This window comes from Hyperoodon ampullatus (assembly GCF_949752795.1).
Source record: "Hyperoodon ampullatus genome assembly, chromosome: 18".
In the NCBI taxonomy this organism is placed as follows: domain Eukaryota; kingdom Metazoa; phylum Chordata; class Mammalia; order Artiodactyla; family Ziphiidae; genus Hyperoodon; species Hyperoodon ampullatus.
This window is the reverse complement of record NC_136931.1, coordinates 34,743,742-34,767,430: the sequence shown is the minus strand read 5'-3', so window position 1 is coordinate 34,767,430 and position 23,689 is coordinate 34,743,742. Positions and strand designations below refer to the sequence as shown.

Sequence of the window (23,689 nt, the reverse complement as noted above, 5' to 3'; positions counted from 1 at the left end):
TCAGTAACGATAAATGTCACTAGCTGGTGGGAGGCGGAGTCGGTTCTACCCTTCAAATCCAGCCTTCCCCTTCCTGAGAAAACCCGTAAGACACGCCCCTCCGCAAGGTCTGGGCCCGCCCAACCTCCCCTCTACGCCTGCGCTCTCCCCGCGCTGGCCACCACCCCCCTCCGCCGCCAACACGCCACGCGCACGCGCATTGCTTCCCCATGTGGGCTCCGGCCGTCATCGGGCCCAGCTGAACAGTAGTGCGTAGACCCCTAGACTGCAAGATTTTGCTGCCAGCTGAGCAGACCCCACCCTCTTGCTGTTGCCCTCCTCTCTCGGTCTTCCCGCCAGCGCAGTTCACCATGGGCAAGAGCCGGACGAAACGCTTCAAGCGACCTCAGTTCTCCCCTACGGGCGACTGTCAGGCCGAGGCGGCGGCGGCGAACGGGACTGAGCCAGAGGAGGACGACGGGCCAGCGGCGGAGCTGCTAGAAAAAGTGAGGCGAGGGCTCGCCGGGCCGCGCGGGGAAGGGCGGGGGGCAGGCCTCGCGCGGAGCCCCCCGGCAACGCCACACGCCCCTGCCGCCGCGCCCCCGCGCGTGCGCTCTGCTCTCTCTTTGACACTTGTTCTTTCCCGCAGCTCCAGCACCCGAGCGCCGAGGTCCGCGAGTGCGCCTGCGCGGGGCTGGCCCGGCTGGTGCAGCAGCGGCCGGCGCTGCCGGACCTGGCTCGCCGGGACGCCGTGCGACGCCTCGGGCCGCTGCTGCTCGACCCCAGCCTGGCGGTGAGGGAGACGGCGGCTGGTGCACTGAGGTGAGCAGGGAATGGAGTCCGGGGTGGTGCCTCGGATCCGGGCCCACGGCGTCCAGCTGGCGCCTCCTGTGTGCCACGCACCGTAGCTAATCGGCTTCATCCTCAGTGCACTTGTCTGCGGCAGCTCGGGAGGGCCGGGAACTGCAGAGGCTCTCCTATTTGCAGAGGGGGCATTTGAACTCAGGCTTCAGACTCCGGAGGACCCCAGTATAAATGCCAGTCGTTCTAGGTGCGGTAGATTTTGAGCAGGCAGGACATTGAGCAAGACAGCCAAGATCCCTGCCTTCACAGAACCCGTGTTGATGCGGAGACAGACAGGAAACCAGTAAACAGGTGAAACCTAACATTAGATCGTAAGTGGTGCTATGGAGAAACCAAGAGGATGATGAGTTGGGGGTGGGAAGTTACTTTAAATTGGGTGATCTTTAGATGACATTTGTGAACTCCAGCCTCCTGGCTCTGGAGGCTAGAGCCAGGCGTGGACAAACAAGGGAAAGAGCATTCCTGACAGAGGGAACAGCAACAGCAGAGGGCTTGGCATGGTTAAAGAATGGGAAGGTAGGAAGGTTATGTGGCCGAATAGAGTGGAGGGCAGGCATTGTAAGAGTTGAGGCTGGAGAGATGGATAAGGATCCGGTGGTGTAGAGCTAAAGGACCTATTCTAAGCAGGAGTGACTGGTCTAATTTACCTTTTCAAAAGGCCACTCTGGTAGCTGTGCAGAGAATGGACTGTAGGGGGGGCAAGAGTAAAGTTAATATTTGTAGTTTTCATAGCTCTGTCTTTATTTATTCTGTTTCATTCATTGATTTAGCAAGTATATATTGAGCGCCTGCTGTGCACCAGGCAGTGGGCTAGGTCGTGGGCATGTGGCAGTGAACAAGACACATAATTTCTGTCCTTAATTGATCTTACAGTATTGAGGGAGGCAGGCATTATGCAACTAATCACACATGTGTGTAATTACAGCCAATGATATTTACAGAAGATGCTATGAGAAGGTATACCTGGGGGTTCAGGGAAGAAAACCCTAAGGGCGTGATGTTTGAGGTGAGATCTGGGGGATGAGTGGGGATTAACCACTTGATGGAGGAAACCGTGTGTGGAAAGCCCTCCCCTCCCCCCAAAGCATACACACACTGAGAGCTCCTGGAAGATGGTGAAGCTTCATATCCTGAGTGCCTAGCACAGTTTCTCTTCATATCCTGAGTGCCTAGCACAGTGCTGTGCACTCAGAGGGGAAGCAATGTCTTTCCAATCAAAATTAAATTTAGTCAGGATTGCTTCAAGGGAATGTCTTTCTCAATAGTCTCACCCTTCCTACCTTGGAAGTCTTGATTCCAAGAAAAGTTCCCTTCATATAAGATCAGGCAGGGGACTTCCCTGGCAGTCCAGTGGTTAGGACTCCGTGCTCTCTCTGCAGAGGGTGCGGGTTCAATCCCTGGTCGGGGAACTAAAATCTCACAAGCCAGGCTGTGTGGCCAAAAAAAAAAAGATCAGGCCATGACTGATTCACATTAAATAGGAGAAGTCTTCCCTCTCCCTGTGTATCGTCTCAGTCCTGAAAACTAAGCTGTTACAAGACAGAGACATCTGTTTACTTCATGTAGAGCAAGGATCAGCATAGGTGGAGATCTGTGGATTGGCTGTGCAGCATCTTACAGGAATCATAAGCGATTTCTTCAGGGAAACCTTAAGTATGGGTAGAAATAGAAATAAACTTGAGCACTTAATATGTTTTGTGACATGTGGTCTGAAAGTAAAACCTGTTTCAAACTTCTTGTGTAGAAATCTCAGTGCTTGTGGCGGTTTCGAAGTTTGTGATGACATGGTGACTAAGGATATCATGACTCCGCTGGTCGCACTGCTGAAAGAGGTATGCCACTTTCCCAGGTCGCTGTTAGTATACACACTCAGACGGTTTGGGGTTTTGTTTTGCCTTTTTTTTTTTTTTAAATAAGTTTATTTATTTATTTTGGGCTGCGTTGGGTCTTTGTTGATGCGCGCGGGCTTTCTCTAGTTGCGGTGAGCCGGGGCTACTCTTCGTAGCGGTGCCTGGGCTTCTCATTGCAGTGGCTTCTCTTGTTGCGGAGCATGGGCTCTAGGTGCGAGGGCTCAGTAGTTGTGGCTCGTGGGCTCTAGTGTGCAGGCTCGGTAGCTGTGGCGCACGGACTTAGTTGCTCCACGGTATGTGGGATCTTCCCGGACCAGGGATCGAACCCGTGTCCCTGCATTGGCAAGCGGATTCTTAACCACTGTGCTACCAAGGAAGTCCCTGTTTTACTTTTTAAGTACTTTGGTGTTAGTTATTTTGTCTTCCCTCAAAACATTCTATAGGAATTGTATTTCTTTCCTGGAAACACTGATCTCATCATGTATACTAGTCTCTAGTTTGTCCCCACTACCTTTATTTATCTGCTTGTTAGAAAAGACCTTCCTAAAACTATAGACTGACTCCTTTAGACTTTAAACTTCATGCGATGAAAATAATTTGTATATGTTGGTTGCTTATTTATGTGCTAGGTGCTGTCTTGTGTATTATTTCACTTATTCCTTGGAGCAGTCCTATTTGGCAGGTATTGTTATTCCTGTTTTACAGATGAGGAAGCTGAAGCACAGACATTAGGAATTTGCTGAGAAGACTAGATTATGTTCTCAGATTTAATCATGCCACCTTTATTGCATGATGTAGTTCAGGGATTAAGGAGCTCTTCCTCCGCCGTGCCTCTGGTCCACTATTCTGTATTGATGGGTAATTTTCACTTGAGGCCATATAAAGAATATCCAGTTTTGATGAGAGGTGTCAGTCTTGTTCCCTTTAGAACAGTGATTCTCCTAGGGATGATGTGCCCTGCAGGGGACATTTAGCAGTGACTGGAGCCATTTTTGATTGTCATGGCTTTGGAGTAGGGGTTGCTACTGGCATCTAGTGGGTAGAGGCCAAGGATGCTGCTGAACACCCTACATTGCGCATGGCAGCCACATGCACCACGGCAAAGAATCGTCCCACCCAAATGGCAATAGTGCTGAGATTAAGAAGCCTGCTTTAGAGGGTGCCGTGGATTGTAGGAGAGGGGCAGAACTGCAGAGTGGTTCAGAGCACCCACTCCGGAGCCAGGATGCCTGGATCTGAATCCCACTTCACTAGATACTAAGCTACACCTTCAGCAAGCTCTCTGTACCTCTGTTTCCTATTTGTAGCAGGACATTAGGGATAAGAGTTCATCTGCTTCATAGGTTTGTGGTGAGGATTAAATGACTTAACAGACATGAAGTGCTTAGAATAGTGCCTTGCACATAGAAGGTACTCTGTAGATGTTAGCTCTTATTATGTGTTACTTTTCTTTGCCTTATATACTATCTTTACCACGTTAGATAATATATTTTGTATTGATTTTACATTTTCACTTAAAACATGAAATGCTTTTTATCCAGTTTGTACAGTGACTTGTGAATCTTTCTTGTCTGTATTTCTTGCCAGAAGGGTGCAGGGTTACAGGAACTGTACTGTTTATGAGAATTTGATGGGCTTGTTAACCACTATTGTTTTTTTTAATTTTTATTGGAGTATAGTTGATTTACAATGTTGTGTTAATTTCAGGTGTACCGCAAAGTGCATCAGTTGTACATATACATATATCCACTCTTTATTTTTTTCTTTAGATTCTTTTCCCATATAGGCAACCACTATCATTTTTGATGTTTACTTTTTGTGATTCTTCACTGTCTTTCTGTTTAATTATTCTTTTGAACAAAGTTGCTAATCATGGTATTTGGTTTCAGTGTAGTACTGGACTGGATTCAAATGAGATGTCTCCACAGGAAAAAAAAGATCAGAACAGAAATTCTATTGAAAACATAGCCAATGAGGCCGTGAACGTGCTGTGGAATATATGGTAAGATGCTTTCCAGACGCAGCCTCCTACTTCAGTGCTACTCAGGCTGCTGCTCCCTCTGTTAAACTGCAGAGGAATCTCTGTTCTCTTTGGTAGGCGTGTAAATCTGTGATGTTAGTGCTTGGTCGGAGGTCCCATCAAGTGACCTAAGATCAACTGTCCTTCCCAAGCCGTTTTCCTCGTAGCATCACTACGTCCTTTTTTGCTTTACAGCTCTTCTCTCCAGTCATTGCTGCTGACAAAAATAAGAGGAATCATGGTCATTAGTACCCACTGCACCTCCTTCCTCCCCCACTACCCGTGTACCTTAAGGAGCAGTTGTCTTAAAGCCAGCCAGGCTCCAGTGCAGTAGCTGCTTTGGCCTGGCATCTGGAGTGAGACAGGGACCACAGACCTCAGTGGGTGCTTCACTCCTCTGCCGTGGCAGGTGCCACTTGACAGGGAAGTAGATGCCCGAGAAGAGCTCCTTTGGTCCCAGTAGGAAGAAGGCCACGCTCCATTCCATCATTGTAACAGTGGCCCGGGGCGGGGGAGGGTGGGAGTAGGGGTGGGGGTGGGTGGGCTTGCTTTTAGGAATGGAGATGGCTGGAAACACAGCCTGCATTTTTTTCTATGCCATTTTATTGTCTCACATTTCTAGCCAGATTCTAGCAAGAATCTGTCATTTCCTTATTTTCGGTCAGCAGCGATGATTATTTCTGACCTAAAGCACAGGTACTTCATAGAATACAAGGTTAAGTTGGATCCTAGAAAGCTGCCTACACAGCAATCCAAACTTGCCTATGATTTCTCTCTTTTTTTTTTTAGTTCTTGTTTTTATTTTTAAATTTTTATTGGGGTATAGTTGATTTACAATGTTGTGTTAGTTTCAGGTGTACAGCAAAGTGAATCTGTTATACATATACGTATATCCACTCTTTTTTAGATTCTTTTCCCGTATCGGCTATTATAGAGATATTGAGTAGAGTTCCCTGTGCTCTACACTAGGTCCTTATTAGTTATCTATTTTATATATAGTAGTGTGTATATGTCAGTCCCAATCCTCCAATTTATCCGTCCCCCCCGTGATTTCATTTTAAACTAGTGGATGCATTCCACCAGGAAAATTGGAGAGATCAGATTTGAGGAAATGCCATATTCAAGCAAGCTAGTGGGTGCTGTTTTTCAGATAACTTTAATGTATAAATTGTTGAACTCAGAAATTTAAAAAAAGTTTTCTTTGAAAAGTGCCTGAAAAAGTGGTCTCCACAGTGATCTCTCTTTCCTGAGTGCCCATTATCTTAACACATTTATGCTTTATTTTCCTGACTATACCTGACTTTACTATGGGCTTCTTGAGGGGAGGTTCATAGCAGTGTTGCAGTAACTAGATGGATGGATGGATGGATGGATGGAGAGATGGATACACAAACAGAAAATAGTTTATCTTTAGACAGCAGGATTGAATTTAATCATTTAGTCAGCTCTGTTAGCTGTTAGTCTGTCATGTGTATATATGGTATGTCTGGAGGAATATTCTTCTCTGGAACCAGGGATAAAATTATTATAATTAGCTCTGTTTACCCTATATTTAGCATATATGTTAATTAATAACATTGATAACATTAATTCTGATTCTTTTATTAAAAAGTAGTATAATTTCAAAAATATTTATTTTAACAATTTCTCTGTTGCAGACTGCAAATTCTGTTAAAATTATAACAGTCTAGATGGAATGAATAAAATTTTAATTTTGCTTTCTTTTAAATTTGTACTGTTTGTGTAATAAGTATAAAGGCCTTTTATCCTTACTTTAATTTATTATTACTGTGATATAGTGGAAAGACAAGTAAGCTGGACCCAAAGACTCACCAGTAACAAAGTGTGTGATCTTTGGACAGATCACTTCACCTCTTGGGGTCTGAGTTTCCTTATCCACAAAATGAGGAATTGAAGTAAATGATTTCTAAGCTCTCTTCCATCTTTAACCTCCTGTAAGGAAATTGGCGTGCAGGTAAAGAGATTGGCTAAAAGATCCTACTGTGATGGAAATAAAAATACAGATAGCCAGTTGTGTTCCTGCACAGTGACTGTGAATGGGCATTGGTTTCTTCATCTATAAAAATGGTGGGTGTTTGACTACAACTCTTTGGTTCTTTTACAAAGCCTAATTATTTTTTCATGAATTTCTGTGGTTGATAATGTTAAACTGTGAATAGTAAAACTCTTTTTTCCCCCCTTCAATTTAGTGAATGCAGTAGTAGAGCAGTATCTCTCTTCAACAAAGAAGGGTGTTTGGAGATTATATTAAAGTATTTAAGTAGGTTTTCCACCAATGTTGACCTGGCCATTTCAGTAGGTAAGTGAAGAAAAGTATGTGTGGCCTTATTCAAAATTTTTTATTCAGACATAGCATGTTTATTCTACAGGAGTGATTTTTTTTTCTCATTGTATGTAAATGCATAGCTGAGTTCTATTCTGAATCTTTTAAAGTCTGTGATTAATGCTTTACTTACTCATGTAGTTTTCCTGCTCTTGACCCTGAGAGGGAGGAAAGTAATTATGTGAGCATATGTGGTTTCTAGTATGCTACCATTCTTAGAAGGCTTTATTAATTCTTGAAGCTTTCATCTCCCATTTACTGAGAAACAGTAACCCACAACTACCAGGCCTTTGAGCCAAAGTTAATTGGAATGTAGACTTATTTAAATGGCTTGTACCACTATCTCATACTTCCAGAAGAATACTTCTGATAACCTGTGCTTTTTTTGAGAGAGGAAAATAAGTGATTGGAATTTCACACAGGCCTGCTTGCCTTCCAGACAGGGAAAGCAAAGTCTGGCAGCCTCAGCTGCCTTGGCTCCCTTGCCTTCTGTACATGGGGTTAGAGAGCCACCGGGGGCCCTTACTCAGCAGGGGGAGGAGACAGAAACCAGAGGGTGGGTGGCTCAGCAGAACTCTGGGGGCAAGTGGAGAAATAATGGGTGAAAAGCATTTTTTTCTACCCATCATAATATAGGCATCTGGCTGTCCTTTTATTTAACTGTGTATTTCTCCTGGCAAGGACAAGTTTATTCCACTTACTGAAGTGTATTCCCCTTACCAGTGTTTCTCTTGGCTCTAGTGGAAATAGAACAGAAAAGGAAAAAATAATAGTGGAATAAATACTACTGAGAAAAAATTTTAAATTAGTTTCTCAAAATGGAATCTTTGGCAAAGGGGAGATTTGTGAGTAAATGAGAATTTTAAAAACAGTCGAACTAGGAAATTGGTAGGTGACTTTTAGTCTCAGAGGACAGTCTTTATTACAATAAGAGAATTTCAGGAAAGTTCATAGCTTTTAAAAGAGAAACTTCACTTCTGTTTTGGGACCTTAAGTTTTATAGAGTTGGTTATTTCTTTAGTTTTTTTCCTAAAGAACTTTTTTAAAGAACTTAAAAAAATGGATCAGAATAAGATTATTTTGCATTATATAGCAGTGTTTTCCTTGGCACTTATCTAGGTTCATGATTTTTTAAACAAATGTCAAATTACTTTTGTTTTGAAAATCAAGCACAGCTTATATACAGTAAAGGGAAATTCTGAGATTCCATACTATGTATTAATATAGCTTTCTTTGAGCTTGTGTTGTCTTAGCAATCACAACTTATCTTGTTTTTTTGCTAAAGTGAATTTAATTAGTCTCTTAATGAAAAAAATACTACATTGGGATGGGATATATGTATATGTACATATATGCATATATATGGATTTATATATAAATGTATTGTGGAAACCAAAATAGAGCACAGCAATAGCATGTATTTTGACTACTAATTTGGATGGGAACGGTCTGCTTTGGAAGTTTTAGACCTGGAAAGAAATGGATTTGTATGGTCTACAGTATCTCAAAGAAAACAAATTTGGGCTTGCTTCCTCATTTGTGCTTCCTTCCTCATTTGTGCTTCAGTCAGACCTTTCATGCAATCCCAACTATTTTTATACTTTTAGTTAATTATTTCTAATTTACAAGTTATAATCCATTGTCTTGTTCTAATGCCAGAGAACAGTTAAGTGCTAAATAAATCATATGTCTATTAATATTTTACCCATCTCTTAATTTGCTCATATTTTTATGTAAAATACTTTTTTCCTTAAATATGTTTCACCAGAAATAACTCTAACTTTTAAGGTCATGCTGAATTTCAAAGAAGCCAGAGTGTTCCCAAACCTAGGGCTTGTCTTTGACAACAGAACTACCCTGAGAGTGTTGTCAGTGCACTGGTGTTTGGTCCGCAGGCTGTTTGCTACTGGTCTGTGATGAGTACAGAAATAGAGGCTAAACCTTTATAAATGTTTATAGTAATTCCACATTGTCACAGCGGTTAAGAGGCTTTTAAATTATATTTTATAAAAGTATAGTTTTATAAAGGATTAGAAATTAAGAAAAAAGGTCTTTTATACCTCTGATAGTTTGGGAAGCCTCATTTGCATGTACCATGTTTGAGGGAAAGCGTATATCTCCTACAAAAGCTACCTGTGTCCAAAGAACTTGTAAAGATGCAAATGTTTTTTGATGAGTTATTTTGGTTTAAATTATCCTAGCAGAATTAATTTTTTTCTAAATATTTGATGTTTGTCTTTATAGCATATTGTTTGCAGACGGTGACCGAAGATAACCCAGAGCTACTGAAATCTTTCAGTGCCCCAGCATTGCATGTGCTGGAATCAGCAATGCTTTCACCTGTCAATTCCATGGAATATATTCTATTAAAGACATTGGTGGCAGGTAAAGTTTAGCCATATGTGATAGTGTGCTTTTTTAGTAACTTGTAGTAGATAGAGATGGGGGACAAAGTTATTCCCCCATTTCACCACATCAGGGCTTTCTGTGCTTAGTCTGTTCTGAAAATTTTAATATTTTAGTGGAGACCCTTAATTCAAGCGGTTCTGCATAGTTTCAAAGCCTTCTAAGATTAAATTTGTTTTTAGTTTAACAAACTACTGTTGTCTGATAAAGAAATGCTGTTGTCAGGACCCCCTCTTATTTATGAACCAGTGAGTTCAGAAGTTGACTGTAGTGTAGGCATCTAAGACATGACCATTCACTTTCCTATAAGATCTTCACCTGCAATGCATCTCCCCAGAATTTCTAAATACAGAAAGAAGAAATAATCGGATGACATGTCAAGTAGTAGGAAACTTATTATATATTTTCCTCTTGCCCTTTGGTCTTCCAGGGGTAACTTATCTTGAGAGGTGGTTTTTTCCCCTAAACTGATAAAATACACATAATATAAAATTTAACATCTTAACCATTTTTAAGTGTACAGTTAAGCAGTGTACATTCGCATTGTTGTTTAACCAATCTCCAGAACACTTTTCATCTTGCAAAATGGAAACTCTGTACACATTAAACAACTCCATTTCCCTCTCCCCTCAGCCCCCAACAGCTGCTATTCTCCTTTCTGTCTCTATGGATTTGACTGCTCTAGTCCTCAGATAGGTGGAATCATACAGTCTTTGTGACTGGCTTATTTTGCTTAGTGTAATGTCCTCAGGGTTCATCCATGTTATAGCATGTGTCAGAATTTCCTTCCTTTTTAAGGCTGAATAATATTCCACTGTATGTATATATGACGTTTTGTTTATCCATTCATCTGTGGATGGACGCTTGGCTTGCTTCCACCTCATTGTTGTTGAATAATGCTGCTATGAATATGGTTCTACAGATGTCCGTCTTGAGTCCTTGCTTTCAATTCTTTTTGAATATATATGCCCAGGAATGATTTTTATTTTAACCGTCACATTTTTTTTTTTAATTAGTCTAACTACTTAGTAGTAGCTATTCTAGTTTCATAAGCAAAAAACCAAGAACCTGCTCTCTGGTTGTCCGTGAGACCTTGGAATTTTAGTGCATTCCATTCCACTCTTGGAATATAAGAAGCTGCTTAGGAGAGCAGCTCAGGTTAAGATGAAAGAAAGCCAGGCAACTCAGTTTGTCGTGGTAGAAGAAACTCGATCGGTGTTCTCTTGATCTGTTGCTCTCTGGTGTATCAGAGCAAGGCATTGTGTGCCAAGAAAAGGAGACGATTGTGAAGGACTGCTGTAATAAAGGGAGCTGCCTCAGTGCAAAGCTTTTTGACATTTAATAAAAACTGAACAAAGGCAGTGGGATCGGGATTTTTTGAAATTACACCTGAGCTTAAAGAACCACTCTCATGGAAACTGTATTTAATAAAAGATTTCACAGTTGATTTCTTTGTCCTTATGCTCATTTTTTTTTCCACAGGCACAATTTGGAATCTAAAGGACATTATTCCATCCAAGAGTCAGGCAGAAATCATAAATGCCATACTAAAGATCTTATCTGAAGTTCTGGAAATGGATGCTGGTAAAACAGTTATTCAAATGAAGGAGGCCGAAACTCAAAGGATAAAAACTGCTGCAGAGGCTGAGGACACACTACAGAATGTTAATGGTGATGATTTGATTGAGGATGATGAAATGGAAGAAATTCCTCATAGAAGGAAAGTCAGAAGGAAAGCTTTCATTTCAGATTTACTTCCAGTAAGTCGGATTGATGCTTTCAGACATGGATTAATACAGCTATTTTCTTTCAATAGGTATCCTAAGCTTTGTAGGAAAATGTTACAGCAAAGTTAATTATAAAGTGAATTTCAGTTAAAAAAAAAAAAGTCATGTTTTCCCATTAACTTATAACTCAGAAATCTCCCAAAGGAGAAAAAAAAATGTCCTAAGACAAAACTTTTATATAGAGAAGGTTTGAAAGATGCGGTAGACCAGTACTTTTGCAGCACTTCAGAGACATGTGGTCATCTCCCACTTCAGTTACATATTCTCTCCCAGACTGTCTTCAAACTAAAGGAATTTTTACTTTGCTTGAATTGTCCCTTGCATTCTTGTCTCTTTTATTTTAGTGTTTAGCCTTACCAAAGTAGCAAGCCAAACTTTCATTTACCCCCCACTGGCGAGCAGAGGAGGTTGGGTGATTATGAAAATTAATGATGGTTTGTAGTCTTTGCAGACTGGTTTATAGTTTTTGTTTGTTTGTTTGTTTTATAAATTTATTTATTTTTGGCTGTGTTGGGTCTTCGTTGCTGCACGCAGGCTTTCTCTAGTTGCAGCAAGCAGGGGCTACTCTTCGTTGTGGTGCGCGGGATTCTCACCGCAGTGGCTTCTCTTGTGGAGCACAGGCTGTAGGCACGTGGGCTTCAGTAGTTGTGGCACGCAGGCTCAGTAGTTGTGGCTCGTGGGCTCTAGAGCGCAGGCTCAGTAGATGTGGCACACGGGCTCAGATGGAAGCAGAAAGGAAGATGCTCTCAGAAAAGGCTTTGTGGACAGAACACCTGAGCTGTCTTAAAGGATGGCGTAAGAAACAGCATGGTGAAAGCGGGTTAGTGTTGTTTGAGGGGACTGGCCGCAGGAAGACCAGACAGGAGGCTGCTGAAGTCATTTGGAAGAAAGACAATGAAGCCTGAACTGGAAGAACCCTAGTAATGTCCTGTCACACTTTCTACCATCTCACTCGTGGCCTGTCCTGATTCATGCACAATGAACTGAAATGAGAAGTATCTTAAGTCAATGTCTTAGAGGGGTTTTTTGTGTGTGTGTGGTATGTGGGCCTCTCACTGCTGTGGCCTCTCCCGTTGCAGAGCACAGGCTCCGGACGCGCAGGCTCAGTGGCCATGGCTCACGGGCCCAGCCGCTCCACGGCATGTGGGATCTTCCCGGACCGGGGCACGAACCTGCGTCCCCTGCATCGGCAGGCAGACTCTCAACCACTGCGCCACCAGGGAAGCCCCAATGTCTTAGAGTTTTGACAGATTTATTTTTAAAGAATTCTTAGTGGGCATAAACTCATCAGTATACCACTGCCCTACATTCATGACGTCTTGTGAAGCTGAATTGGTGGTGTCTTAAAGCAGTCAAATGTTGTAGTTAAGAACTGCTTTCTCACTACAAATAACTCAATTTCGTTTCTTTTTATGGCTGATTAATATTCCATTGTGTATATGTGCCACAATCCCCATGAATAGCTGTTAGGTGCAAAGCATTGTGTTAAGTGCTGGGGTGAATACGTAAATGAAAAGGCCATCCTGCCCTTGAGTTGCTTGCAGATCGTAAAGCAGCTTAAAAATCATATCACCCCCTTTTGGTGCAAGAGGCATGCATTTGAACCCCAAATTTACTCCTTGTCTCACTTGTGCATCTGAGTCAGAGTGGGTAGAACTTAAAATCAGTAAAGCAAGATAGTCAAAGGCATAGCTATGAGCCTTGTCATTCCAAAGGGTGTTTCTAGAACCCCAGCAGCATCCCCTCAGGTACCACATGGAGGTGAGTTACAGATCTGGGATCCACATGTGGAACATCAGCTATAACAGGTCAGGGTTTGGAGGCTCTTCTGCACGTGTTGCACCGTGCTGACCAGGTCACTTTATCCTGCCAGATGCACATATACTATGTTTCCCCACCCCGAATTCCCATCAGAGCAGAAGTGGAAATTCCAGTTGGGCTGTCAGGGGGACTCTGAAAGATTAGACATCTCTGGCTGGGAGAACAGCACTTCTGCAGGGTTTCCCCATCTCCAGCCTTGCTTTCAGGGGCCCTACAGGGAATGAGTGAGTGGGGATTGAGATCCACGTCCACCAAGATGAAGTGCCACTCTTTAAAAGTATCGATATTTAACTGTTACTTAGAGATTCATTTTCCCAAGTATTACTTAGAAGTAGAATTTTGGTCCTTAGAAAATGCAGTATTTTCTCTTAACAAAAGCTTGCTTTTTAAAGCCTATCACCATAGCTGAGTAGACTGGATGATTAACATGCTGATCAGGCAGCCAGTGTTTAAGTGCCAGTAGGGTGCTAAGCATCGTGCTGCCATGTGCCAGGAATACAAATTTACAGCCAGTCAGCTCTGGTCTTTCACGCTGCCCAGTGGCTTGTGCAGGGATCCTTTAGAATCAAAACCCTTAATTGCATCATTTAATTTAAGAAGGTATAAGCACAAATCTGTAAAGAGAGAACTGACCCAAGTTGTGGCTGTAACATGCAGAGAAGTAGGACACTCCCTACCCAGCTTCCACAGTTAGCAGTTGTCAAATCACAGTCTGTTTTCTTTCATCTATTTCCCTACCCACTCTCCCCTCTCAACTACTGAATATTTTGAAGCAAATCTCAGCTGTCATAACATTTCCTCTAGATTGGTTCTTTATGTCAGTTTGATAACAATAAGAAGCAGGGAAATGTTCTGAGCAGGAAAGTCAGGTAAAGAAGTGGAACTTAGTTTCAGAATTCTTCTAAGCCAGATCTTCGTAGGTTTTAAATGGATGAGATCCCAGCAAAGGCATGTCTTATGTAGCTTTGAGTCGCTTCTAAGAAATGTTTAGTTGAATATCATACACGCACGAAGTGAGTAGGAGTAAGTTTTAGATACGTTCTTTTCTTTTTACTTAATTTTATTTTTGGCTGCATCGGGTCTTAGTTGTGGCACACGGGATCTTTCATTGCGGCGCACGGGCTCCAGAGCACCTGAGCTCTGTGGTTGTGGCCCGTGGGCTCAGTAGTTGCAGCACGCGGCCTTAGTTGCCCCGCGGCATGTGGGATCTTAGTTCCCTGACCAGGGATCCAACCCGCATCCCCTGCATTGGAAGGTGGATTCTTAACCACTGGACAACCAGGGAAGTCCCTAGATACATTCTTGCCAGCAATAAAATGAATATAAACATAAGGATTCCTATGCTACATCTATTAAATTAGCTGTCTGCTTTTTTTTTTTTAAGAATGTGGTTCAAAATTACAGTTAAATCGTTGCACAAGAAGTTACTGGAGGATTAAAATTGAGTACAACATTCTGGAAAAGGAGAACAAGAATATGTCACAAGATCTATAGATGTGTTTTTAACCTTTGATCCAGTAAATCTGAGGAAATAGGATAACCAAGTAATCTGAAATATTCCGTGCTGGAGGAATGCTTAATAAATTATAATACATTCATTTAATGGAATATTTTACAGCCATTGAAAAGACAGAAAACTTTTGAAACTGGGAAACATTCAGACAACAAAATATACATTACTTTTAGCTTATGTACTGTTTTGGAGTGAAGCTATTTCACTTTTCATAGGTGACTTGAGAATTAAGGTCATATAAATTTATACAGCCCATTTTGAGAATGTTAATTGATAAGTTAGGTTCATGTTATTTATTTCCAGAAGAAAAAGTCCCCCTCTTCCTTCAGTCTTTAAGAAATGCTTTATTGCAGTCTCCAAAGAAAGCCAGAAAGCAGCAAGCCTATCTGCTCCTTAGCCGAGCTCTGTTGGTCATATAAGGGCCTGTTAGTAGTTCTGGTTAATGAAGTCTTTTCCAAGAAAATGTGTAAGCGTCTAACAGCAGGTTTGTTGTGTGTAAGTGCCTGGTGTCCAGAATGAACTCTTGTTTTAATCTTAGTATGCTGAGCTACTTCTTAACACATTAGATTAAGTTTCAGGGTGAATTTAGTTCAGAATTCCTGAATATTTTTCTGTTCTCTCCAGCTAACTAAGCAACACTTAGAAAATAACCGTGCAGATAGATGCAAACCCGGTGAACAGTGGCACACTGCACAGTGCCAAGAGGAATCATAATGCCTGTTTGTGCTTCCAGCACTTTATGACTTTTCTTCTATTTACCCACCCCCACCCATGTCCTCTATTCCAAGTGCAAATATCATTTAGTAGGCTTTAACTAAGGAGAGTCACATGAAAATATTTTTCCACACATTTGAGAGTTGGTCATTTGCTTTTTTTTTTTTTTTTTTTTTTTTAAGCCCACCGACAAGGAGCTGAGAGAGACCATAGCGTTGCTGACAGCCCAGCAGACTGCTCTGGAAATCATTGTCAACATGTGCTGCAGTGAAGGTTTGTGACCAGTTCCCATTTAGATATCCTCCCCTGGACTGGGAGGGCAGCTTCCATGAGGATTATCTTAAATAGTCCAGTTCTGTGTGATCTGCACTCTTCCCAGATCCCACCGACGATGAATGGGAGGAGCTTTCCAGCAGTGATGAAAGCGACGCATTTATGGAGAATTCCCTCAGTGAATGCGGTGGGCAGCTGCTGTCTCCCCTCTGCCTCTCCCATGAGGTTCACACCGCTCTCACCAACTACCTCATCCCAAAGAAGGTAATCTGTTTTCAGTCCAGACTCATTCTAGAGCACAGGGAAGGCTGAAGAAAGCTGTTCCTTCTGTGTGCAAAAGAAGTACGCTAATACTGCCAGGTGTGGGTAATTGATAAGATCTGGGAAACAAAACAATGAACAGCACTGGAGGTGGGCTGTTCAGAATTCCTGAGTACCTCTTTATCAAGCCTGACCATCTCACTTTGAAGTCACATGTTGGGATTTTATAAAGGAATCGTGTAAAAACCCTACTCTTTAACCTTTGCCTTACTTCTTTTTTAAATTTAGATTTTTGAGAAAACTGCCTTTCCAAACAGCACTGCAGTTGACGTGTGTTCTAGGAACCCCAGTTGGAAACCTTTGATTAGAAAGTAAGAACTTTTCTATTTTCAAAACCATTTGTCATTATGTTATTATATGAAATGATGGACCATTAAATGGAAGATGCCAACTCCCCCCTCAAGATCTCTCCCCCTGTGTCCTGTGTATGTTCCCTGGAGAAGTGTGCCCATATGTTCACTAAGACAGGAGAGTGCACATAGCAGTGTGGTTCACAGTTGCCCCAACTTGGAAACAACCTCAATGTCCATCAGTGGCAGAATGGATAAATAAATGCTGACATAATCATACAGTAGAATACATACAGCTGAGCTACTTCTTAACACATTAGATTAACACATACAGCAATAAAAAATCTGAACTAGCACACTGACACTGAACTGTTTCATTTAGTGATGCATACATAGGTGGTAAACCTGTAAAGAAAAGCAAGGAAATATCTGCTGTAAAAGTCTGGAGAGTGGTGACCTTTGGGGTCAAGGAGGTGGGGCGTGATAGGGAAGGGACAGGTGGGCCGTGAGGGCGCTAGCAGCGTTTCTTTTCTTTTTTTTTTTTTAATTGAAGTATAGTTGATTTACAGTGTTGTGTTTGTTTCAGGTGTATAGCAAAGTGTTTCAGATATATATGTATTCTTTTTCAGATTCTTTTCCCTTATAGGTTATTACCCTATAGTTTTCCGTGCTATACAGTAGGTTCTTGTTGCTTATCTGTTTTATATATAGTAGTGTGTGTATGTTAATCCCAAACTCCTGATTTATCACTCCCCCCCGTTCCCCTTTGGCAACCATAAATTTGTTTTCTATGTCTGTGGGTCTACTTCTGTTTTGTAAATAAGTTCATTTGTATCTTTTTTTTTTTTTTAGTTTCCACCTATAAGCGGTATCATATGATGTTTGTCTTTCTGGCTTAGTTCACTTAGTATGATCATCTCTAGGTCCATCCATGTTACTGCACGTGGCATTATTTCATCCTTTTTTATGTCTGAGTAATATTCCATTGTATAAATATGCCACATCTTCTTTATCCATTCATCTGTCGTTGGACATTTAGGTTGCTTCCATGTCCTTTAAATAGTGCTAGCATTGTTTATTTCCTACCTAGATGCACAGGTGTTTGCTCTGTAAACCATTAAACTCTGTATATTCGTTGAGCGCTTTATGTATGTCATATTTCACAATTAAAAATAATTTTAAAGATGCTGCCATGCATAGAAATTTTTCTCAAGCAGATTCCATGTGACTTGTAAATGAGCTGTGCCTCAGAGGCCTTGAGTGCTCAAGCAGTTTGATCTGGTAGGATTGACAGTTCACTTTAAGAATCCTTGCTCACTGGCCTAGACCTCCTTCTGCTTACAGATGGTCGCTGTCAGAATCTGACACTTAGTTTCAAGGTCACTGCTGAATTCCGCTGGGTTACTGTGAGAGGAACAGACAGCATTCTCTCTCTTCCTTTGCAGAATGAGCACTATACAATGCAGAGCCCTCGTGTGTCTCCAGAGCCTTGTCTCCCTCCTGGATGTGGACCATCTGGGAGGACCTGCAGCCCTTCAGACACTTGCACAGCATCTGTCACAACTGCTTTTCTCTCAGCCAGGTAAATATTTAGGCCTTATTGTGAAAAACGACTGGGATGGAGCAGAATTTTGAAGGGCCAGGAACTTGGAGTTTGTAATTATACAGTCTCTCATCCAACCTGCAGAAGCCTTTCCCAGACGGTAGCAGTCATATATTTATAGTTGCCGGTGGTATAGAGTCAAAACAAAGTGTGCAGGCAGGCCTCTGGGGTATATTTTTCTTTTTCATTAAAATTGCTTGCATCCAGTTACGTCAGGACAATTAAGGCTGCATCACAAATATCATAAATATTAGGGTTCATTAAGATATTCGGGTAATTCTCTATTCTTTAGTTTTCTTCTTAAATATAAAATCGTTTGATTTACATTTGATTGGGTGCTACAGATGTGTATGACAGAATTCACAAGGTTTGAGAGCACATAAAGTGGAAAGCCTCCCTCCTTTTTCTCACACTACCCAGTTCCTCTCCCAGAATTGGTCACTGTTACCGGTTTCTTGTGTATTCTTCCAGAGAGATTCTCGATACAAAAGTATGTATGTGTATTTTTAAGGCAGATGATGGACTACCATACACACAGTTCTACACCTTGCTTTTTTTCTAACACATGTCTTTCTTCAAATACCTTTGCATGGTATAAGCTGAATCTCTAAGTTACAGGTATCTGATATGGATTAATTTCATTTGTACGCAGAAACCTAGAGAGATACTGCACATTAGTTAGTTAGGTGTTCTTTTTAATTTTTACTGGAGTATAGTTGATTTACAGTGTTGTGTTAGTTTCTGCTGTACAACAAAGTAAATCAGTTATACATATATCACTCTTTTTTAGATTGTTTTCCCATGTAGGTCATTACAGAGTATTGAGAAGAGTTCCCCGTGCTATACAGTAGGTCCTTATTAGTTATCTATTTTATATATAGTCGTGTGTATATGTCAGTCCCAATCTCCCAGTTTATCCCTCCCCCCGCCTTCCCCCTGGTAACCCTAAGTTTGTTTTCTACATCTGTGACTCTATTTCTGTTTTGTAAATCAGTTCATTTGTATCATTTTTTAGATTCCACATATAAGCAATTTGTTAACTGTTCTTTTTAAATGACCTAGCTGTACAGTGTATAATGCATGCTCTTCTAACAGATTGTCATAGTTCACTGTAGTAGAATCTCATTTAACTTCGCCACATTAAACTATAGGAGCTCAAATAAGACAGAGAAAGGAAATAGAGGTATTTTACATAGTAAAGGAAAATTCCTCGCGTTACTCTATCCGGCATGTATGTCTGGAGTGAGGGTTAATATGGGAGATATGAATCTGCTCTTATTTCTGTACCAAACGTTTAACATTTCCCCTTCTCAGACACAGTACTAAGTCCAAGAGATGAAACTCTTAGAAGATCAAAATATGGTTACTTTTGACTAAATACGAGTTTCTGTATAAGCATTCCTTCAAGAGTCGGTCTCTGATTCTTTAAGACATCTATCTTGCACTCTATGAAGAGGTGCTGTGTATTTAATGGTGCATGTTTTAGAAGTTCTAGATTAATTTTTAAAGATTAAGTAAATATTTAGAAACTCATTATATAGTTATCAATATTTGTCAGTTAACAGGCAGAGTTTTCAAGTGATCTCACGCTGTGTATTCTTTAGCTGGTGCCATCATGTGAAAACCACATGCCCAGCCATACCTAAGACAGGATGTCGAACAGGATGTGAGCAGTGTTAGCCCCACTCCCGTTCCAAGCCTGTACTGGGCCAGCTCTGGAGTACAGAGGTGACTGGTCATTGTGAGCTGGCCAAATGATGACTATAGCTTTATATTTCTCTCCCAGCCTTATAAACCTAAAGAGATCTGGATGGCGTGGGGGGCAAGAGGGATGGTTTCCGTCGGCCCAGCAGGATGTCCTGTGGAGGGGTGGTTGGGGGAGACGGCTATTGCTCATGCCCCCTCCCATCCACCTATTCCCATGGGCTCCCTGCAATGAGCAGGGCCAAATAGGGGAGTCCACAGCTAGGCCCCCAGGCGAGCAGGACCTACCCAGATCTCTTAGTGCTTCCAAGACCTGCTTAACCTGAGAGAACCCTGTCTGCCCTAGTTTCACAATTGCCATCTCTTTCCTCTGGGCCATTTCTCAATGAGAATCCAGTCAAGGTCCCACAAGCCCGATTCCCTGCCAGCATGAAGAGTTTATTTCACTGGAAATAAGTGCACATATTCTGTGCCTCTGCTATGCAGAAAACACTTAGGTGTGTTTCTCCTAGTTCAGCTGGCTATTCTTGGTCACTGGTACATGCACATTTATTAACCTGGAAAGATCACAGGAAAACTATAACAAGCTGAGCCTTAGAGAAATAATGGAAAGTTTCTTAATTGTGAGAAAGTATAATTAAACACTTAGATTTTAAATAAAGTCCAATTTCCTAGCTATTCTAGACATAACCTTTTTATCAGAATGAAATTTTTGATAAAGGATAATTGCTTATATTTATACTATTCTAGTATAATCTTTCCAAATATTTGGGATTTATAAAATAGTGTAACCCTATGAGCTCTACATAGATAATGTGAACTGCTATTGAAGAATTTGGTGGGGAGAATGGGGCTACATTTCTCTTTTTTGTGTTACCATGTTTGAAAGTTAAATGTATGAGGATCGTACAGCTGTATTGTATTTAACTTGTTTTAGTTTTTTTTTTTTTTTTTTTGCGGTACGCGCACGCTCAGCGGCCATGGCTCACGGGCCCAGCTGCTCCGCGGCATGTGGGATCTTCCCGGACTGGGGCACGAACCCGTGTCCCCTGCATCGGCAGGCGGACTCTCAACCGCTGCGCCACCAGGGGAGCCCTTGTTTTAGTTTTGATGCTGAAATACAGTTCTGAATACTTACAAAATTTGTGATACAGGGCTTCCCTGGTGGCACAGCGGTTGAGAGTCCGCCTGCCGATGCAGGGGACACGGGTTCGTGCCCCAGTCCGGGAAGATCCCACATGCCGCGGAGCGGCTGGGCCCGTGAGCCATGGCCGCTGAGCCTGCGTGTCCGGAGCCTGTGCTCCACAATGGGAGAGGCCACAACAGTGACAGGCCCACGTACCGCAAAAAAAAAAAAAAAAAAAAAAAAAAAAATTTGTGATACATACCTACATAGATTTGTGGCTGACATCAGAGATGAAATGAGCAAGTTTTTAGTAGAGTCTGGTTCTTGTGTTCAAAACACCAGCATCTTTGTCTCCTTCATTTAAAATATTGATCTTCAAAACATAAGAAATTTTTAGCAATGTTGTATTTGCAGATTGGGTCAGTTTGTCATTTGTTCCATTACATGGGTTCTAAAATCATTTAGGATTCCCTGCTACCCTAGATTTTGGGAAGCAGAAAGCTCTTTTTCATTACAGTTAGAATGGTAGTAGCACCCATTCTGGGATATGTTTTTTATTCCATATCAGAACATTGAAAATCAGTCTGCAGAATTCACCTAAATATAATTTGCTGCTTGATTACTTGTGGGTTGACTGTTTACCTACATTTAGGTGTGCTACAAATTCTTAGATACTGTACAAAGTTGTTGCGGGGAAAGACATTTTGAATCACCTCTTTTGTTTAACTTCTTTTGACATTTACTTAATTTCTTTTGACAGTACCACATGTCTTGACCTTTTACTGAGAATTTCTCAGAAAGGCAGAGTTGTTTGAACTTCCTTCCCTAATTTGGATAAATGACCAGAAATGTGAATTAAATAAAAATCATCCAAATTTAGGGAAAATATGAATTTCACATAATGTAAAACAGTAGTGTAGTTTAGATTAGGATTTTGAATCTAAGGTAATTGTTATTTTCCTAAGAACAGAGGATAGAAAAAAAATTGGTACTGAGATGTGTTCTAGTTTGTATCAAGTTAGTTCTTCATAACATGGTTTAATAGTTTTTTGTGCAGTTGACAGATTTCCAGGACTACACTTACAGCTTTAATCGAATATAAGTTACTTTTCAGAGCCAGTATGGTGACTTTTGGAAGTTTAATAGTAACAATTTTATACCAATTTTCGAGGGCCTGTTAGGTACTAGGTTTTATGAGCTAGGCATTTATTACTCCACCTGCCTGATGAGGACGCTGAGATTTAGAGGTTTAGGAACTTTTTTCAGGGGGGTTCCTTCTTTTAACCACTATTTATTTATTGACTTACTTTATACCTTGCACTGTTCTAGGTCCAAGGTATACAGGCATAAACAAGATAGGCAAGGCCGCCATGCTCATGGAGCTTGCATTTTCATATAAATAAAGGTTTAAGGTCATTTTGGCTAGGAAGGAAAAACATAAAAGCAGAATGGTATGAGGTGTTGCACTAGTTAGTATGGAAAGGCCCCTTTGAGGAGCTAACACTTGGGCTGAGACCAACATGAGAGGTCACATAATGTCAAAGGCTGGATTCTGTCCCTGGTCTGTCTGATCCTAAAGTATCCTAGTATCTGTTCTGTGATACTTACAGGAATTCCCTACCTCTGTGCATAACATATATCTGAAAATGAGAGAGCTGAAAGATAAAACAAGCCTTGATTCCAGTCTTTGCAGAAGCTGCCTTGCTCTCATGCAGCCCAGAAAGGGGCATCAGAATCTTTATTTGGCCAAGGGCACCATAGAGGAGAAAGACAAAGTGTCTACTGCTATATAACAAATCACCCCAAAACTTGGTGGCTTAAAACAGCAGTAATCATGTGCTATTTCTCATGGTTTCTATGGGTCAGGGATATAGAAAGGGTCCAGTGGAGATGGTTTTCTCTACCCCATGATGTCTAGGCCAGTGTTTCTCAACTGGCAGCAGTTTTTGCCCCCAAGGACTTTTGTCAATGTCTGGAGACATTTTTTGTTGTTATAATTTGGGGGTTGCTGCTGGTATCTAGAGGGTAGAGCCCAGAGATGTTGTTAAATATCCTAGTGCACAGGCGACTCCACATGCACCACAAAGAATTATCTGGTCCAAAATGTCCATAGTGCTGAAGTTGAGAAACCCTAGCCTAGGGCCTCTGCTGGAAGACTGGGAGCCAGAATCATCTGAGACCTATTCACTCACATGTCTGGTAGTTGGTTTGGGGCTGTCAGCCAGAACACCCACCTCTGACCCCTTCGTGTGACCTGGGCTTCCATAATATGGTGGCTGGGTTCCAAGGGCGAGAGTTCAGAGAGAGGAGAGGGCAAAGGCATGTGAGTCAGGTGGAAGTCATGCCTTTTACCACTTAGCCTGTCACTTTCACATGTTGTCCTGGTTGAAGAAGCCACAAAGTCCCACCCAGGTTCAAGGGGAGGGGAAATAGACTCCACAGTCTTTATGGGAAGTGGCAAGGTTCTGCAAGATTATACAGAACTGGATATACTGTTGTGGCTATTTTTTTAAAATTTTAAATCAATTTATTGGGTTTTTAAAAAAAAATTAATTTATTTATTTGTTTTTTTATTTTTGGCTGTGTTGGGTCTTTGCTGCTGCATGTCGGCTTTCTGTAGTTGCGGTGAGTTGGGGCTACTCTTTGTTGCGGTGTGCAGGCTTCTCATTGCGCTGGCTTCTCTTGTTGCAGAGCACGGGCTCAGGACACACGGGCTTCAGTAGTTGTGGCTCGCGGGCTCTAGAGCGCAGGCTCAGTAGTTGTGGCGCACGAGCGTAGTTGCTCCGCGGCATGTGGGATCTTCCCGGACCAGGGCTCGAACCCGTGTCCCCTGCATTGGCAGGCGGATTCTTAATCACTGTGCCACCAGGGAAGCCCTGTTGTGGCTATTTTTGGAAAATATAACCTATCACACCACATGAATCGCTTTCCCTTCCCACCAAAGGGGTTAGGGAGCCAGCTCACCTAGGCGGTCCTCACCCTCCTATATGGCTGTGTTAGCATAATTGTTTATTGCTGTTGTTCTGTTTATCCTGTGTGGGAAGAAGGAACAATAAGAAAAGAGTAAAACTGAG

The 23,689-nt window shown here is 41.8% G+C and overlaps 1 protein-coding gene across 1 annotated transcript in view; it reads left to right on the top strand.

Moving 5' to 3' along the window:
• Window positions 1-350: 350 nt before the first annotated feature.
• HEATR3 (HEAT repeat containing 3) overlaps window positions 351-23,689 on the top strand; it is a gene marked incomplete at both ends in the record, with an annotated part of 35,274 nt that continues 11,935 nt past the window's right edge. Inside the window, 11 exons of the mRNA XM_079723433.1 lie at window positions 351-485; window positions 629-801; window positions 2,588-2,675; window positions 4,583-4,695; window positions 6,924-7,033; window positions 9,302-9,442; window positions 10,946-11,223; window positions 15,481-15,571; window positions 15,678-15,835; window positions 16,121-16,203; window positions 17,628-17,764. Coding sequence (XP_079579559.1) covers window positions 351-485; window positions 629-801; window positions 2,588-2,675; window positions 4,583-4,695; window positions 6,924-7,033; window positions 9,302-9,442; window positions 10,946-11,223; window positions 15,481-15,571; window positions 15,678-15,835; window positions 16,121-16,203; window positions 17,628-17,764 — 1,507 coding nt within the window. The remainder of the gene's footprint in view (window positions 486-628; window positions 802-2,587; window positions 2,676-4,582; window positions 4,696-6,923; window positions 7,034-9,301; window positions 9,443-10,945; window positions 11,224-15,480; window positions 15,572-15,677; window positions 15,836-16,120; window positions 16,204-17,627; window positions 17,765-23,689) is intronic.